This window comes from Emydura macquarii, unplaced genomic scaffold (assembly GCF_026122565.2).
Source record: "Emydura macquarii macquarii isolate MOO-44397 ecotype Brisbane River unplaced genomic scaffold, CSIRO-AGI_Emac_v2 contig_499, whole genome shotgun sequence".
NCBI classification, from domain to species: domain Eukaryota; kingdom Metazoa; phylum Chordata; order Testudines; family Chelidae; genus Emydura; species Emydura macquarii.
In genome coordinates this window covers 15,586,668-15,606,544 of record NW_027130636.1, presented here as the reverse complement: position 1 = coordinate 15,606,544, position 19,877 = coordinate 15,586,668, and the positions used below count along the sequence as shown (strand labels likewise).

Below are 19,877 nucleotides of genomic sequence, written 5' to 3'. Positions count from 1 at the left end.
TATGCCTTATTTCCAGTCTGAATTTGTCTAGATTCAACTTCTAGACTTGAATCCTGTTATACCATGGGTCGGCAACCTTCAGCAAGGGCTGTGCCAAATCCCTCCCCCCAGTGTTGCAGCGGCAGGGCGTGGTCTGCAGGCCCATTCCTGATGGCAGTGGTAGGGGGAGGGGGTCTGCGGGCCAGTTCCTGTAGGGGTCATGCCGCTCCTGGCCTGGGGGCGCTGCTCAGCCCACGTGGAGAAGGGGCAGGGCTGCGTCGGTGGGAAGAGTGGGGTGCGATGCGCAGTGCTGCCAAGGGTGGCACAGCTCCGGCCAGGATATCACATGCCGCTCAAAGTTGGCGCGCGTGCCACAGGTCCTGACCCCTGTGTTATACCTTTGTCTCCTTGCTTGAGGAGCCCATTGTTAAATATTTGTTCCTCAAGTAGGTAGTTAGACTGTAATCAAGACACCACTTAACCTTCTCTTTGTTAAGTTAAATCACTATAAGTGTTTTCTAATCATTTAATCATTCTTGTGGCTCTTCTCTGAACCCTCTCTAATTTATCACTTCCTTTTTTAATGTGAGCACCTGAACTGGACACTGTTCTAACAGTGGTTGCACCAGTGTCAACTATAGAGGTAAAATAACCTCTTTACTGCTACTCAGGATTCCCCTGATTTTGCATCCAAGGATCGCATTAGTTCTTTTGGCCATAGCATTGCACTCAGAGCTCATATTTAGCTGATTATCCACCTCCAACCCCAAATCTTTTTCAGAATCCCTGCTTTCCAGGATAGTCCCCGATCACCCAAACTCATATTGTGTGCTGGCACTCAGCATACCAAGTGATCCAAATTGCTCTATATCAGTGACCTGTCTTCTTTATTGTTTACCACTCCCTCATTATTGTGGGTCATCTGCAAATTTTATCAATGAAGATTTTATGTTTTCTTCCAGGTCATTGATAAAAATGTTAAATAGCATAGGATGAACAGGGTCCCTGTGGGACCCTGCTAGAAACACACCTACTTGATGATGATTCCATTTACAATTACATTTTGAAACACAACAGTTAGGCAGTCTTTAATCCATTTAAAGTGTGCCGTTTTAATTTATACCGTTCTAGTTTTTTAATCAAAATGTTGTGCGATACCAAGTCAAATACTTTCCAGAAGTATATTACATCAGCACTGTTTCCTTTAGCAACCAAACTTGTAATCTCATTAGAAAGATATCAAGTTAGTTTGATAGGATCTGTTTTTCATTAACCTATGTTGATTGGCATTAATTATATTACCCTTTTAAAATTATTAATTAATCAAGTTCCATATCGGCCACTGCATTATCTTGCTTAGGTCCGATGTCAGACTGAAGGCCTATATTGTCCCGGGTACCCCTTTTAAATATTTGATACAAAATTTTCTTTTTTTCCAGTCTTCTCCAACTTCCCCAGTGTTCCAACATTTATTGAATATTAAAATAAATGGTCCAGCAAGTTCCTCAAAAGTGCTCTTTTAAAACTCTTGGATACAAGTTATCCAAACCTGCTGATTTAAAAATGTCTAACTTTTGTAGCTGCTGTTTATCATCCTCCTGAGATGCTAGTGGAATGGGAGATTATCATATGATATGATTATCACCTACTTTTTCCCAGTACAGAATATTTAATGAACATTTCTGTCTTTTTTGCATTATTATTGATAATTTTAACATTTCCATCTAGTAATGGACCATTGTAAGGATTTCTTTTGTTCCAGATATATTTTAAAAACTCCTTTTCCTCAAATCTGGTGGCCATGGATTTCTCCTTGTGTCCCTTTGTTTCCTTTATAAAACTTCTATAATTCTTAGCTTCTGATTTACATTCATTACTGTCAGCTTCCCCTTACTTCCATTTGATCCATTTTTAAAATAAATTTGTATAGGTGCCTTCACTTCCCTTCTATATCAGGTTGATTTTTTTAAATCAGCCTTTTTCTTCAGTTGTGGCATTTTTGGCTTCTAGGAAAGTGTCCTTAAACAATTCCCTATTATCATTCACATTTTCCTGATTAACTTCTTCCTCTTAGCTGATTTGGCTCCCTGTTGTTTTCAGCTTTGTAAAATTGGCTCTTTTAAAGCAATCGGCTCTTTGGTCTAGACTTTATTCTGTTTGCATATTATAAATTTTGACTCTCTGTGTTTGCTTTTTCTGGATGTTTTTGTGGGTTTCGTCATTTTCTCCAGAATTCAGAATTTCAGACTGAAAATGGAAATTTCCTTGTCACAGGGACTGTACAGAGCATCAGGAAAGTCAGGAATAGGAAGCTGGTGCTGTGCATGCAGCCATGAGTCTGCCTCCACAAACAAGTGAATTACAATGCCACCTGTAGGCTTACAATAATCACAAATGGCATCATATGACATATAGTATAGGAGCGCCATCTTTGTGCTTACTATTCTTGACTTCTGACAATTCTCTGTGCAACCTTAGCAGGTCAATAAGTTAGGTTTTGCATTTAATTTTCTTTGTCACTTTAAATATTTTAATAGAAAAGCAAAAGGTTTCCCTTTCTCATATTAACATGAGTCACTGGTCAACTGGTGCCTATCAGTGTTATTAATAAATTGTGTAAGTGGGGTCAAATCTACTCAGTGATCTTTGGATCAGGCCCTTATAGACTATACAGGAGGGGACTTATGTCCCTTATTTGAGAATATGTATCAGCGTGACCTAATTGCAGATGCACAATGCATTCTTGTGGCCTGAAATTAACATGGTATGTACCTGGTATATCAAATAATAATGTAAGTGTGTCATGCCCCACATGCAGTTCATGAGGTTAGCTGCATATCATCTAGCAGAATCCCTCTGTGACCTATTTGTGCCTAGGGTAGCCCACCTGAAAATGCCATGGTCAGGGCAGGCTGCAAAAGAAGGGCAGATTCTCCCAGAACTGCTGGGTAAGACTGAAGTTAGATTCCCCGACCAATCACAAACTGTACTTCTGATTTCCTACACTGGTTATCAAGAAGCTACAACAAGAAATACACAGCCCCTTTTATTGTATTTCAGTCTCTGACTCCCAATCAGAAACTAGGTCCAGTAAAGAGAGAAGTTATTTAAAACTCTATTCCAGGGGTTGACAACCTTTCACAAGTGGCGTGCCAAGTCTTCATTCTCCCTTCCTGACCCTGACCCTTCCCCCTGACCCTGCCTCTGCCCCTCTCCCATGTGACGTGGGCCCAGTGCCCTAGCCAGAAGCCACTCCCGGCCCCAAGCAGCGACCACTCCCCCCTCCCAGCCCCGCCCCTGCCCCCCGACCCTCTCCCATGTGATGTGGGCCCTGCCCCAGTGCCCTGGTCAGGGACTGCTCCTGGCACCATAAAAAATTATAAACAGCTCTGGCATCAATGGCAGTGTGAGTGCCGCTCAAAATCATCTCGTGCCACATTGGGCATGTGTGCCATAGGTTGTCGACCCTGCTCTATTCACTGTACCAAAATGTTCTCCTGATCCCCAAAGGGTCAGCCACATTACCAGATCAATATAAGTTTGGATCTTACCAAAAATATCATGCTGCCAGCCTATCCTTTAGTAATTAAAACTAAAGGTTTATTATAAAAGGAAGGAAACAAGCATGAAGAGAGATGTTAAACAGTCAAAAAAATCAGATACATACAAATGACTTCAAAGTCCATATATATCAGATTCTCAAGAGAATTGTGGAGTTTGCAGGCTTATAGAGTTCCTCTGGTGTACATTCAATACCCGGATGGGTCTCAGTCCTTTGTTTCACAGCTTCAAATGTAGAGTAGTTGATCTAGAGGTAGGAAGCAGGAATGAAGACAAGAGGGATATGGTGCAACTGCATTTTACAGTTTCTGCCATGAGGCTTGTACTTCCTTTGTCCCAAACACAGCACATGGCATGGGAAAGCCTCAGAGTCCCCATGTCATCGGCATGTTCTTACATGTCCTGGTTACTCATAAAGTGTAGCCCCTGGGTTCCTTCACTGGATTCATTGTACATTTGAGTTCCCTTGATTGGCAGGCTATTAAGCAGGCTTAGTGCTGCTGCCATCCTGTCTGGGGATGTCACCCAGAAACACAGCACAAGTTTTTGGATACAGATGTATCACACATATCCATAACTTACGGTACAAAGATGATACATATACATAAACAATATTATCATCTTAGCAAATTATAACCATTTCAATGGTACCTGACATGGCATACCTTGTAAGAATAATTGCAATTTTGTCATATTGGTATTAAATAATATTATAAATGGTCACCCCTAATCCAGACAGTGTCACACCTTCCCATTTGGAAGAGTTTGCAAGTGTGTGGAGTTCACCTTCTGACCAACCATCCCTGGACAGACAAAAGTGTAATAAAATTTTTGGCAGTGTCAAAGGCTTCGGGTCTCAGTATTGAACAAGAAGGATTATGTTTCCCAACCCAGTTGGCAATTTCACATTCCAGTTCCATTTATCCAGTTGAATTTTAGGATTTTAGTAGTAGAAATGTAATCTATTTGAACATTTTTCAAAAGTGGCCTATAATTTTGGTTACGTCCATCTTTAGGTACCCACCTTGGGCTTGACTTTCAGAAGTGCTGAACACCCACAGTTTCTCCAGTTGAAGTCAGTGGGGTTTTGGATGCTCAGCACTTCTGAAAATTGGGCCTAAATTTCCAAAAATTGGGTAACCAAAAATTGAGGCACCCTGAATCCTCGCATCACTATCCTTGATACATAGGGGAGTTCCCACTTTTCTTGTGTGTATCTAATCTTATGTCAAAAAGGCTGAAATTAAATAGACATGTTACTGATTACAAGTTCCAGTGTTCCCAATCCTGCAGAGATTTATTCGCATGCTTAATTTTACGTACTATAAGTAGCTTTATTGATTTCAATGGAACTATTCATGGTGTGTAATGTTACACACGTGTAAGTAATTGGAGGATCGGGGTCTTCACATTGTCAAGGCTTTCTTTGCAATAGGAAGGGTTAGAATCTTCATTTTATTTATGTTTATTTTAACCAAAATCTTAGATTCTTGAGAGCACAGCAAGCTCCATAGAAACTTCTGTGTCTCAGTGAATATGTATGCTTATTGTCATAATTGTGACTAGTTATCTTCTTAACTGTGTATCACTAGGTGGTGTTTGTAGCCCTTTTTTGTTATACATGGTGGGCATCTGATGAATGTTCTGTATCAGAGATAACGATTCATACTTTGGTGGAGGGGAGGATGGACTGCAGTCTCTGTGCCTTTTTGTTTTAGGTATTGAAAACCTGCCTTGTGAGCTGCGAAGGAACTTCCAGCTGATGCGTGAACTGGATCAGAGAACAGAAGGTATGTTCAAGTATTCCAGTAAGGCAGTCAGAATAGACATCCTTCATTGGAAGGGTCATAACAATCCCATTGGGGTCTGGTATGACAAGGAAGTACGGAAGAGCAAAGCTTTGACTTTGGAGACAAGATATACCTATGCTGTAAAGGTTCAAGTGCAAATATACTCACATAGTAAATGTGAGAACTTGTAATATACTCTCCTTCTTTCCAAGCCCTAGTCAACAAATCAAACCAATGGACTTTTATTACAGATAGATTTTTTTTTAACCAGTTACAGCCATGTTTAATATTAAATTGTTCCAGTAGCAATACCTTGCCACACATAGGTGAGAGTCTTAATTTTTATTCTACGTTTTATTTTATGATAGACTCAGGTGGCCACATTTTTACTTTTGGAAGTCACATATAAGTAGCTTCTTCTAATGTCTGTCCATATATAAATATATGACTATAAAACTTACATGAACACCACATGGATGTTCATGTGGCTCATAACAGAGGAGGGAAAGTATGTGTAACCTGATGGCAAAGTTGTAGAATGTTTCATATCTTGTAAGAGATTCATGTTTAATTTTTTGATCTGAGCTTTCAAACAATATGTGACTGTTATAGGCAAATGGGTTTCATTTCTGTTGAAATGGCACTGGAAGGAAAGGGAGATGGCAGCACAGAAGTTAGAAAATTCTCGCACTCAGAATGAAGCTGAAGAAATGTTGAAACCTGTGAACTGAAGTCAGTGGGTCCAGTTCTGATCTCACACCAATTTAAATCAAGAGTAGCTCCACTGAGGGCAGTGGAATTACACTGGTAAAAACTGCTGAGCACTGTATTAGGTCTGGGTAGGGTGAATCCTGTTTTGTGATTTCCTAAAAATGATAAATACATTAGATTTTGAAGGGGTTCAGACACTATGGTAATGGGTATCTTAAGGTAATTACCATTCCTAGCTAGAAAGTATTTCATTTGTGAAATTAATTCTCATGTAATTGTACTTTGTTTGCTTTTCAGATAAGAAAGCAGAAATTGACAGCCTTGCAGCAGAATACATTTCAACTGTGAAACACTTGTTGCCAGAGCAGCGTGTGGAGTACCTCCAGAAGATTCAGAATGCTTACAGTAAATGTAAAGAATACAGTGATGACAAAGTGCAGCTAGCCATGCAGACCTATGAGATGGTGAGAATTAAGTGCATGCATGAGTGCTATGATCATGGGGTCAGTAAGATTCTTGCAAATGTAATTATAAACTAAGAAGGAGCTTTTCGGTTTTTTGTTGAAGTATCTGTATTTGGGTTAACTCTGTTACTGACAGAGCATAGTTCCCTTAAGGCACATTTTTTTCTGTTTTACCATTGTCTTACCAAGAAAACTCCAGTTTTCCTTTTGTTCTTTTAGGTTTGTGTCAAACAAACTTCCATTGTAATTGCACATTAAGTGAGTGCACCACAGCTGTATGGTTTGTTAGTTGCTGCTGTGATTTGTACTGCTCATCTGCAGTGTGATAGTACCAGCAACTTGAAATTGCTCCCATTCTTTGTATTGCTTTTTCTCATTGCATTTGTTGAGTTGACATCAAAAGTGCGGTAGGTAAATTCCAGGAAACATGAAGGATTAAGGGAAAGTGTCTGCCTTTAGTTTAGTTTCTAAATGACTGAAAGATGTTAATTTCATGCCAAAGATGTTAATTTCATGCCAAAATTCCTTCCTCCAGATTACAGCCTGAACACCAAACTATTTTCCTTTTCTCCATGGACTTGGAGGGGGGAAGGAGATCTTCTGGTCCTTGAGAGCAACTTCTTACTAGCACCATTTTCTTGTAGAGGACCCTGGTGGCACTCACCGACTTTTGAATGGTGCTCATTTCTCTGCTTATTTTGCCTCATAGACATGATTCACACAGAACGAGGACTGCCTTTGTGAATTGCACTGGGCACACTTTGTCTTGCTACAAGAGAGAATGCAGAATAATCGGGCAGTGAGTAGTGACAGTTGGATATGTCTGTCTGTGGCTGCAGTGCCCATGCGCCATACCACTCCCCTACCTCCCAAAGCCTTGTTATTCAAACTATACTCCTGCAATTGGAACATTGCCAAGCGATTTTATATTTAGTGCTTTTTTTAATGTAACAGTACTATGGCTGGTCATTTAGCACAAAAATATATTTGACTATTATTCAAGAATTTTGCTAATATTAATCAAATAGCGAATCTGCCAAATAATATTTGACAGCTCTAGAGCTGGTCAGATAGTGGGGAAAAAAGTATTGTTAAATAAATTATTCAACTAATAACAAATGAAATTTGTTGAAAATATACTTACTGACTTGTTCAACCAGTCTTATTCATAAAACAAAAGATGTTAGATCTTCTTTCCTTTTCTTGCTTTGCTCCACTGCTACTTGGTCTGGGTTGTCGCTTCCTCTTTCTCATCTCTCAGTCTATCTCCCTTACTTCTCTCTTCCTTCTTCACTTCTCCAGGCATTAGGCCCTCAACCTTCTTTTCTTTTTTTCCTCACCTTTCTCCCCCAACCCAGATCTCTCACTAAATATACCATACTTCTCTTTTCTAATTTATCTTTCCTTCTTTCATGCCCACCCTCACACGTATGCATGAACTTACAAGAAGGGCTTGGAATTTTTACCAGAGACCTAGTAGACAAAGATGCAAAAGATGGAAGGCTCCACTGTCCTTAGACCACGTTCCCCTTTTTCCATTCCAGAGACTCCTGGCTGCTATATGTGTTGGTCGGGATGTCTGTTTGATGCAACTTTTGTGTTTATGCAAGCTCTTTTTGACTGAAGGTGTGATGTTAAAATGGTGTGACTCTGTGTGTAGGCTAGACCAGGCCTTACTCTGTCTCCCTTTCAGTCTCTGTTCTTGAGTTCTTCTCCCCAGTGAAACATTTCATTGTCTGCTTCTGCTACTGATCATGGCTTACCAGTGCAGAATGCTGCTGACCTGATTTTTTATAAGTTTCACTGCATAACTAAAGAAAAAATAATTTAAATAGACAATGGCCTTTTAAGTATTTTATATGAGCATCTGGACTGTTTAAATCAGATAAAGTTAATGAAGATTTTGTTTATGTTGTGGAAAGTTTGAACTGAAATCGACAATAGTATCTTACTCAAAGGATATTATAGATGTAGGGCAGAGATCACTTTTGGAATATCTATATGACCTCAAAAGCTGTTCTTAGCTTTTGAGTTCTCCAGACTTCATTGTGTTCTCTATTTTTATTTTTCAAAGAGTATTGATTGTAAAGGAAAGAAGCTTTTTTTCAAGTGAGAAAAAAAGTTCCATTTTTAGATATGCAATTTGTTTGCTTAATTTCAAAAGAATTTTTGTCATGTAGAGATATCTGGGAACTCTGACAGAAGCAAAAATTTATTTATTTTTGTTCCCAGCTTATTTTGTAGTCTGTGAAGCGCCTAAAAACGATGATCAATTCCAGAAAATTAAATCTATTCTGATAGACTAAGTCAGTAATATCATGTGTGTGTGTGTTGAGATCTTATGGGAGGAGAGTCTTATGGTGATTCCAGAATTGCATGAGTGAGCTGTTAATTTAATTGCTGGTAGTTCCAGTACTTTGTATTCTTTCCTGTTCAACAGTTTTGTCTGGTACGTCTCCTGTTATCTTTCTCCCATCTTTTTTCTTTTAAAAAGGGTCCATAAACACCTTCAAATTGATAACCTTGAAGTCTAAAGTCCTCTGTCCAGGGGACAGATATGTATGGGGAACATGAATGTAAGCTTTCCTGCATTATCTGAGCCATATGCCTCAACCTTGACCTGGCGGGTGAGATAAGAAAGTAGTTAATTCTTAATATTTGTCCCTGGTACTTGGCTTGGACTGCCAAACAAGTTGTCAGTTGAGATGGTGGCTCTTGCAGTATGTTCACTTGTTCTAGAATTAAGCCACCAGCTCATTTCAGGCTGATATATAGTAACAACTTCTGGTCCTTGCTGACTTCAGTCAGATTTGAATTAATAAACCAGAAATGAAAGACTCTGTGTCCCATTACAAATCCCTTGAACTGTGCAATCCCCCAGTATTACAGGTCTAGTATTCTTGGGGGTTTTAAATAAATGCTGGTGAAAGATTCCAGATTGATGACACTGGAGTCCTCTCTCTATCCACAGCACAGGCAGAGTTTTCTCTTATCACTCCAATAGTATGCCTTGGCCCTGACTTTAGAACAGTCATCCCTAAAAGCAAGCAAGTTGTTCACAAGCCCATTTGACTTTGACCTCTTTTCAGAAATTACTACCAATGTCTCTTGTGATGAGGACATCTGCCCATAGGGACTGGAGTGAGACCAGCTCATTTCACATAGACCACGGAACAGGTGTCAGTACTAACTTTCAAACACTATCAGCTTGGCAGTCCATCATGCCATTCAATCCTCCTCTATTAGTAATATTTTTAGGTGATTTTTTATTTAAAGACCTTTGTCACACTCTGTATTAATACTCCATTTATAAATAGTTCATAGAGTTAATACATGATTATTAAATATTTAATTGTTATAAAGTGCATCAGGTCAATAGATTGCTTTTAACTAAGGCTTATAGCCATCTATGATAACACTTTCTACTGATGTGCTTAGAACCATAACACATACTACTCATGTCTGCAACATGTTTATAACATCTATTATATTTATTTATTTATTTATTAACCTATTATAAATAATTTATAATGTACCCTTTATTGTAAAGTGTGACCGAATATTGATACAAGGAAGGACATGCTTAGTAAGGGTGAGTTGTCTCAGTTTGCCCTGAACTGTTAGCGTCCCACCTGCTAGAATAACTAATAGAGGTCCCAGGAATTTCTTGGTTGGTTGAGGTTTTTTTCAGCTGCGTGGTTTCTCTCCCATGCAGGTGGATAAACACATCCGGCGGCTGGATGCAGATTTGGCACGATTTGAAGCAGATCTGAAGGATAAGCTGGAAGGCAGTGACTTTGAAAGCCCTGGAGGTCGAGGCCTGAAAAGTGCGTGAGTTATTTGTATGTAATGTGACCAGCACCATCTTGCTCAGTGCTGGAAAACCTTGCTGTAAGATATGCAAATCCAGTGTAGTGCAGAAGGGCTGTGAAGGAGAATATATTATTTTCTTTTGAAGCTTTGGTGCGTGTGGTTTTTTTTTATGTATTTATTTATTTTTATTTTATTTAATGCTTTTCAAGGGTTTGGGTCATTGGTGCCACTATTTGGGTGGGCAGATGAAGAAAGAATCCAGTCTAGAACCCTCTTAATCATTTTTGCTGGAAGCTGGTCCCTTGCCTCACTGAGTCAACACATCCTGAAATAGCCCTTTCTCTAAGTCACTGGTTGTAAGCACTGCTACAAATGAAGCTGAGTTGTGGTGACAAGAGTTGGCATCCGTAGTCCATAGCTCTTAAAACTTTGAAGCTAAAGAATCTATTTGAGTTGAGCAAACTTGGCCTCAACTGTGCCTTGCCTTGAGAAGTAAAAGACCTCTTGGTGGGAAAGGATGATTTTCTCATTAAGAAAGTATATTAATTAGAAATAAAATCCTAACTTTATTTTAACTTAAAGATCCAGTATAACCTGATAACAGTTGAAAATTTTAAAAGTTACAGAAAAATACCTGTTTTTTTAATATAGATAAGAAATTTTACATGGCAAAAAGCCAAATTAAATACAGTAAACAATGAACAGTATACAATTGTTCTTTCCTTTAAATTGCTGAGGACATGGCTTTGAGGTTTGTTTGGGAGGCTGGTGATGGCATGTATATGTTGCACCCTGACTAATAATGCATAGTCCTTAAATGGGAAAATGTTGAGTGTATTTTTAAAGCACTCTTTTACTAGATGGCTCTTGAATATACAGTATCAGGTCTAATTCCAGGTGAATCCTGTGCAACTCTCTCGACTTATGTTATGGGGCTGAATAAGTTGCAAACCAGAACAGAATTTGGCATTGTGTAAGGCAAACATATTTTTAACATCAAATGAGCCTCGTACATATTATAAAGAGCCTGCAAAATAGAAGTTTAAAATAATAGAAGCACAAATAAAAGTATACAATGCTTTTTCTGGGGTGGACTTAATTTGAAACAATTCTGATTTTCAGAGGGACGAAGTCAGAAGGACAAGAGAGGCTCCCGGGGTCGAGGCAGGCGAACATCTGAAGAAGAGACTCCAAAGAAGAAAAAATTAAAAGGAGGGTAAGAGACAAACAGTCACATGTAATGGTTTTCTGGGAAAGCTTTGTAAATTCATGAAATACTAAGCCAAGCATTCCTGGCCCTTTTGATGACACTTCCAGCTGGACAATTTGTATTCCCAGAGCATTCTTCTACTCGGACTCTGTTTTAAATATGCCCTCTCTTCACACTTTCCCCTGACACCAATATCAAGAGATCTTTGCATTAAATTCTCATACACTGGACAAGGAGTTAATATGGCTGGAACAGTGTCTGTCTCTAAGGTGGCAAGAATGCAGTTTCTGTTGCTTTCTACAAATGTAAAGAAAGTAGCTTAGCTTTGTTTGTATGTGGCCATTTGTATTAGTTGACACTGACTTGGCTTGAAGATTAGCGTGGCATGCCCATTCTGATGTTGCATCACTCTCCCAGAAATTCTGAGGCATTCTTAGAATAATTTTCTGGTATTCTAGATCATAGGGTAGGTATCCTAAATAATCGTGAGTAATCCAGTGACTTGAAACAAGCAGGAAGGAATCTTAATTCTATTTTTTATATGCTGTAATTAAAAGAGCACTGTCAATTTAAATATTTTGAAAGTGATTACAAAAAAAATTCCAGTTTCTCATAAAGCACCTTAAATAGCATGGCCTGATATCTTAAAAACATTATAAGGTTTTTATTGCTCCTGTTGATGTCTATAATGGTCTTTTCAGCAATAGTGCTGTCAAATGTATGAATAAACAAACTGGAAAAATAGAAGAATATTACATTCTTTCAGTTGTAGGAATCTTGGCTGTTATTTGAAACCAGAGTTCAAAATTTTCAGATAGAAATATGATTTTGCCATATAACTGAAAAGGGTAGACTCTCTTTACATTCCTGTTGTTTCTAGTTGGTCATCAACTAAATTTTGCTATGTTTATCATTGCTTTCTAAATAATAGTCCCTTTATTTGTATGTATTGTATGCTGCAAATTTTTCCACTTCTTTACATTAAAATTCATATAAATTTGTTTTGACCAATGCTCTAAATTATCCAAATTCATTTGTATTTGTAATTAATGTATTTTCTAAGCCTTCATAATTGCTTTTTACACTCAAGATGTATTTAAAGTTAAACTTTCAAGTGGAACTAGTTCTCTATGAAATACACAGTTTTAAATGAGCAAAAGTAATTTGCTCTCACTTACTATTCAGTAGTATTCCTCCCTCCACAGATCTGACTTTGCTGATACCATCCTGTCTGTGCACCCCTCGGATGTCCTAGACATGCCAGTGGATCCCAATGAGCCCACGTATTGCTTGTGCCACCAGGTGTCCTATGGAGAAATGATTGGCTGTGACAACCCTGATGTAAGTGCCCAAGATGAGTTACATCTGGCAGGGGACATAAATGGCAATAAAAAGAGTTCTTTAAATACATTAGGAGCAAGAGAAAGATGAAGGAAAGTGTAGGTCCTCCACTTAGTAGGGAAGGAGAGTTAATAACCGATGACATCAAGAAAGCTGAGGTGTTTACTCCCTATATTGCTTCATTCTGTACTAAAAAGATTAATGATGACCAGATACTCAACACAAATTAATATTGACAAATGAAGGGGAAGAAATACAGGCCAAAATAGGGAAGAAACAAGTTAAAGAATATTTAGATAAATTAGATATATTCAGGTCACCAGGGCCTGATGAAATTCATCCTAAGGTACTTAAGGAACTAGCTGAAGCATTCTCAGAGCCATTAGCAATTATCTTTGAGAATTCCTGGAGGATAGAAGTACAGAAACACTGGAGAAGGGCAAACATAGTACCTATCTTTAGAAAGGGGAACGAGGACCCAGGGAATTATAGACCAGTCAGAGTAACTTCAATACTTGGAAATATACTGCAGCAAATTATTAAACAATCAGTTTGTAAGCACTGATGGATAATAGGGTAATAAGGAATAGTCAGCATGGATTTGTCAAGAACAAATCATGCCAAACCAATTTAATTTCCTTCTTTGATAGGACTGCTGACCTAGTGGATGGGGAGAAGCAGTAGACGTGATACACCTTGATATTAGTAAGGCTTTTGACACAGTTCCACATGACATTCTCATAAGTAAACTAGGGAAATGTGGTCTAGATTAAATTACTGTAAGATGAGTGCACAACTAGTTGAAAGACCATACTCAAAGAGTAGTTACCAAAAGTTTGCTGTTACATTGGGAGGGTGTATCTAGTGGGGTCCAGCAGGTGTCAGTCCTTGTCTGGTATTCAATATTTTCATTTATGACTTGGATAATGTAGTAGACAGTATGCTTATAAAATTTGCAGATAACACCAAGTTGGGAGAGGTTGTAAGCATTTTGGAGGACAAGTTTAAAATTCAAAATAACCTTGACAAATTGGAGAATTAGTGTGAATTCAACAAGAAGAAATTCAATAAAGACAAGTGCATAATACTTCACTTACAAAGGAAAAATCAAATGCACAGCTACAAAATGGGGAATAACTGGGTAGGTGGTGATAGGACTGAAAAGAATCGGGTTTAAGTGGATCACAAATTGAATGTGAGTCAACAGTGTGATGCAGTTCTGAAAAAACGCTAATATCGTTGTGGGCTGTATTAACAGGAGTGTTGTATGTAAGACACAGGAGGTAATTGTCTTGTTATCCTTGGCACTGGTGAGACCTCTGTTGTAGTATTGTGTCCAGTTGTGGGCCCCGCACTTTAGGAAAGATGAGGACAAAGTGAAGAAGGTCCAGAGGAGAACAACAAAAATAATAAAAGGTTTAGAAAAACTGAACTATGAGGAAAGGTTAAAAAATCTGGCCATGTTTAGTTTTCAGTAAGGACAACTGAAGGGGGGACTGATAACAGTCTTCCAGTATGTGAAATGCTGTTATAACGAGGACAGTGATACATTGTTTTCCATGTCCACTGAATGTAGAACAAGAAGTAATGGGCTTAATCTGCATCAAGGAAGATTTAGGTTAGATATTAGGAAAAACTTTCTAACTATAAGGGTAGCTAAGCTCTGGAATAGGCTTCCAAAGGAGGTTATGGAGTCCCCATCTTTGGAAGCTTTTAAAAATAAATTGGTCAGGGATGTTCTTGGTTTATTGGGTACTGCCACAGCCCAGGAGGCTGGACTTGACTTCTCCAGGTCCCTTCCAGCCCTACATTTCTCTGATTCTATGAAGATGCCTTATATTTTTTGAAGGTACACTCTTGATATCTGTTCTTACAGTAGCAAGAATCTGTACCCTGCACAACTTCACAGCACAAATACATCTGATGGGGAAATCTGCATTAGTAAGCCATCCGTTCCTAGTTTTAAATATGCTAAATGCTAAGTGTCCCTTTTGTTTTTCTTTCTTTCTGAACTGCAGTGTCCAATTGAGTGGTTTCACTTTGCTTGTGTGGACCTCACCACAAAACCAAAAGGGAAATGGTAAGTAGGAGCCACAGATTCTGTTTGTTTATTCTCTTCTGACTACCTCTCTCCAATTGTGAAGAAAATTAAATTCTGTCATCTTGACCTGTCTTGGTGCATGAGTTTTGCTCTCACTAACATGCAGGCTTGTAACCTATGTTGTTAGGGAATCATATATGTGTGGATGTACATGATACATTAGGAAACATCTATTCACATTTCTAAAGGCTGCTTCCATTGAAGTCAATGGTAAAACTCCCATAGATTTTAATAGGCTTAGAATAAGGCCCTAACGGGATATTTCAGGTTGCAAGCATTTATAAGATATCTGCCTCATCAGAGCAGTTCACAAAAATTAAAAAAGCCCCATGTATTTGCACAGTTGTATGTATATTGCATTCCTGCATGGTATATTTATTATATCATTGGGAATGTATAACTTTTTTGTGTGTGTGTTCTCATCTCAAAGAGAGGAAGTAATTTATTTGGTTCAGTATTTTTTAAGAACATACATGTTATGGTGAGAAGGTATCTTTCACACTTAAAAAAAATCATATTTGTTTTGTTCTGATAACGAAAACCATGTTTATTTTAAAATGGGGCTGAGGCCCTCCCTTCTGCCACTGTCACCCTCAAAACACCACAGCTTCCTTTCCTAGTTGCTCAAATTTCCTGTCCCCATTCCAATGAAACATCCTTCCTCCATCTTTGTGCTCTGTAATATTACTGAATCAACAAAAGAAATTGATGTCCACATAGCTACTTTTATTTTCTTCTCCAAAATAGTGAGGAGCTCCCAGACAAAATATTTATCTGTTGGAGCTGAATACAATGCTTTTCTGTCCCTAGGTTCTGTCCCCGTTGTGTTCAGGAAAGGAAGAAAAAGAAGTAAGGAAGGGGAATGTACACTGAGTCAAGAAGAAGAGTTTAATATATTCTTTCCTACATGTTTCAATATTATATTTTAATTTTTGTCTTACCTTCCTTCTTGTTTTGATTTGATATTTAATTGTCCAACAGCCAGTTGTAATTCTTATTTCAAAAGAAGATGACGACTTGATGAGGGAGGGTAGGATTTCTGAGAAAGTTGCCACAGGTATTTTATTTAAGTTATTCTTATACAGCACTGACAGTTGTTACTATGAAATACTTGGAGAAGCCTACAGCTGAAATTTTTGCTAATGCATTGGAATCTGTGAAACTGCCTAAAGCATTGCAAGGGACTCAGAGAGCTACATTTTCAGCATGGTGAATTGCCACTACCGGAATAGTGTAGGCATGAAGCTATGCCTAATATATATGAAGGATCTCTATATAACTGCAACCTGCATGAACATTCATCCATTTAGGAGTGAAGTCCATTTTTAGTGTGTGTACAGTCCTATAGCACTGAAGGCAACATGCAGGCCAGTGAATTATTTCCCGTATCTTATTTCCCCAAAGCCAAGTATTGTCTGTAATTTTGGTGAAGCATGCTTTGTGTATGTGTGTATCTAAAATTGTACATCTCTTCTTATTGGGATTTCTGTTTAATTTTGCATTGCCACCTTTGGACTTGATCTGAGGCCGACATCCAGGCCCCTCTTTTGAATTCCTTCCTCCTCCCATAAACGTTTGTCCATTCTGGAGGAAAATCGTTTTTAAGTAGCAAAAGATCTGCCCTGGATTGTGTCAGAGTGGCAGTGGTAGCGAGAGAGTGCAACCCTTCCTGCCAACAACCCATTTTGCTGGAAATGCCTTACATTCTTTATTGTGAAGACAAAAACCTAGTGTGGTGTTAGGAAACTAGTGGGATCATGAAATAAAATGAAGGCCTTATGTTGCACTTCGGTGAATAATCAGGAAAACAGGCTTTAGGAGGAGAATAATAAGTAGAGAGGAGAGGTAGTAAGATATAGATTCTTGTGATGGTGCTGCAAACCTGAGATGGAATCACTGACTTTAACCCTATTGCAATTTTTCTGATTTTAATCAGCATCCATCCTGAGCCACTGCTAATAAAATAGAAGTCCACACAGTAGAAGTGTTTTTAAAGGGACTTCTAGCTTGTTTGGTGGGAAATCTGCCTGCTTTTGATTTCTTTGAGCTGCTTGTCAGTCGACAGATAAAATGTGAATCTTGCTATCATTAGAGTCTCATACCCTACAGTGGAAAGAAGAGAGAAATCCAGGAGGAGAAAAATAAAATATTCCACACAAGTCCCTTGTTCTCCCCTCTCCCCCCTATGACTTAGCTGTGCTTGGTGCAGGAACTGGGAGGAGAGGTAAAGATGGGTTTGTTGCTTCTGTACTTCCCATATTCTGGGACTCACCTGCCTATGGCCACAAGGGGCTGTAACGGTGTGGCCCACTGTAGACCACTGGAGTGTCAGAAAGGGATCTGCAGTGTAACAGAACCAGTCCCACATTAGCCTTACAACAAAACAGAAAAGTAAGCACAAAAGACAGACTTGTATAGTCACAATTCTAACTGAAAAAACAAAAAAGATGGTCTTTCTGTTACAGGTGGACCATTGAATGATGACCTTTGTGTGCATTTTATGATGAAAGGATGTAAAACACTGTGTCTCCTTTCATGCATCACACTATTTGCATCTGGCTTTGTAGGAGCTACCAGTTAAACAAAAATATCATAGAAAACTCCTTTTGGTATCGTGTAGTTATCTGTGAATATATTACGATTGTCGCATCAACTGTGAAAAAAAGTGTCTCATGGGCTCTGTAGTTTAAAGTGTGATGATGTACTTATCCCCGTTATGTCCCATCACTCCATGTGGTATATATGAAGTTTTCATACTCATGTTCACACTATATTTTTTGCCATTTTAAAACAAATACACCAAAAATATGTGCACAGAACTTAGCAACAGATTAGGTGGGGAGAAAGTACAATTGCACAAAGCTGGATTTGGGAATGTGGTCAGCCCTTTTTTGTGTCTCATCATAGAGTGTAGGAAGTTGCTCTGCCTATGTCTGGAGAATAAACCTTTTCATGATGCCTCATGAATCAGTATGTAGTTCAGTAGCCAATAAATATACCCATACCTCATTATCCTGTTACACTGGATTACAAGTCAGAACGTCACTGTCTTGAAGATTGTAATACTGATGAAGACTCAGGCTCCATTTCCCCATCCGTTCAAAGATACAATATCGTAGGCAACAGTTATTTTTAAAAATGTTTTGTGAAATAATTACCATAGATCCTAAGTTTTTGGTTAAACTGATTCTCAAAACCCAACATACCTCTTTGGGAGGTGTTGCTGCATATGCACTATTGTAGAACCAAGCAGTTACAGATTTATCAATGCAAAGCTGATTAACATAAACTTAGAAGAGAGAGTTGCATAGGGCAGCAAATTATTTAGTGATTTTTGTCTGGGTGGCTGTGGCCTGGAAGAATTGATGCTTTCTATTTTAACCAGGGAAGCAAAAGACCTAGAGCTAGCACTATGTTATCAGTCCTAAGAATGAAAGATATCTATGGAGACTACAAACACTAGGTAAGATGACAGATATACTTTGCGGTACAACCTCTCAAATATATCAGATCATCTGAGTTGGAAAAGAGTTTGAGCAATAAAGCTGTCCCACATGGAACACACCCTAACAAACAGAGGCTTTAGTAGTTAGTTAACACAGACTTAATAATATCTGTTTGCCCATTCATTTCTGAGTTTAGGGTTTTTTGCTCCTCTTTAGACAGGAAGATCAGTAGACATGATCTTGGTCACTAAAGAACTAAAGTCCTTCTTTATTTTGAATGTGCAGCGTTAAATATACATTGCCTTTGTGGAGAGGAATGGACAGACCTATGAGAGATTTAAAAGGAATGTTCCACTAAAATTTTCAAGAAAAGCTTTTTCAGGCACCTGTATATTTCATGGTGTTCAGCTTTATCATAATTCATCCAAATTGGAGATTATGTAACTTTAACCTGAATGTTATATATTATTTTCAAAGGAATTAGATCTGTTCCCTTTGTAAATGGAAGAGAATATTATAAATCTTTTTATTAAAAAAAATGTAAAAATGTATAGCTGTATTTTTGGATTATGTTATAGATAATGGATATATTGTTATAAATAAAGTATTTTTGGGAATAAAAGTCTGAAATCACATCGTTTCAGGGTTCCAGGCTAAAACTGTGCACAGTGAGGGAGCCACAGCAAAGCACTGGGGCCTGCTAGGGACTGACACTCCACACTGGCATCGAGGAAAACGGCGCCAACAGACTGTCATCATTCACCATCACCGGTGCCCTGCAAGAAGACTAAGAAGTTGGATAGGGTCACTTCCCAGAAAAGAAGCAGTGGGTGAGATCTGTGTCAGACCGCCCATGCCCCAGGGTTTTACAGCTGGCACCATTGACTCCAGCCCTCTCTCCATTGACCATTGACGCAGCTCCTCTGACTACTCTGTTGGCATTCAAGCAGCAAGGAGTCTGCTGACCCTCCCAACAGCTTTCCTTCCCCAGAAACATGCCAGGAAGATCATCCCAGATGCCATGTCACCTGGCTGAGTCAAGACAGGGACTGAGCACAGGGAAACTGGCAGTGATGTTGAGGCGATAATCCTTCTCCCAGGACACCTCGCGTAGCATGCCACAGCACCGATCAAGATCTTGGTCTTGGTGTTTGAGCTCTCAGTACCGTTTGTATTCTTGGCACAGATCAGAATTACGGAGTTGACCACATAGAATCATAGAATATTAGAGTTGGAAGGGACCTCAGGAGGTCATCTAGTCCAACCCCCTGCTCAAAGCAGGACTAACCTCAGCTATATCATCCCAACCAGGGCTTTGTCAAGCCTCAGCTTAAAAACCTCTAAGGATGGAGATTCCACCACCTCCCTAGGTAACCCATTCCAGTGCTTCACCACCCTCCTAGTAAAAAACTTTTTCCTAATGTCCAACCTAGACCTCCTGCCCTGCAACTTGAGACCGTT

General features: G+C 38.9%; 1 protein-coding gene across 2 annotated transcripts in view; it reads left to right on the top strand.

Moving 5' to 3' along the window:
• Nucleotides 1-18,965, top strand: part of ING5 (inhibitor of growth family member 5) — a 34,254-nt gene extending 15,289 nt beyond the window's left edge. For both annotated transcript variants that reach the window (XM_067538991.1, XM_067538990.1), the window contains 7 exons: nucleotides 5,259-5,330; nucleotides 6,339-6,505; nucleotides 10,221-10,332; nucleotides 11,441-11,534; nucleotides 12,734-12,869; nucleotides 14,888-14,949; nucleotides 15,781-18,965. In XM_067538991.1, coding sequence (XP_067395092.1) covers nucleotides 5,259-5,330; nucleotides 6,339-6,505; nucleotides 10,221-10,332; nucleotides 11,441-11,534; nucleotides 12,734-12,869; nucleotides 14,888-14,949; nucleotides 15,781-15,823 — 686 coding nt within the window. In that variant the 3' untranslated portion in view covers nucleotides 15,824-18,965. The remainder of the gene's footprint in view (nucleotides 1-5,258; nucleotides 5,331-6,338; nucleotides 6,506-10,220; nucleotides 10,333-11,440; nucleotides 11,535-12,733; nucleotides 12,870-14,887; nucleotides 14,950-15,780) is intronic.
• The last annotated feature ends 912 nt before the right edge of the window (nucleotides 18,966-19,877 follow it).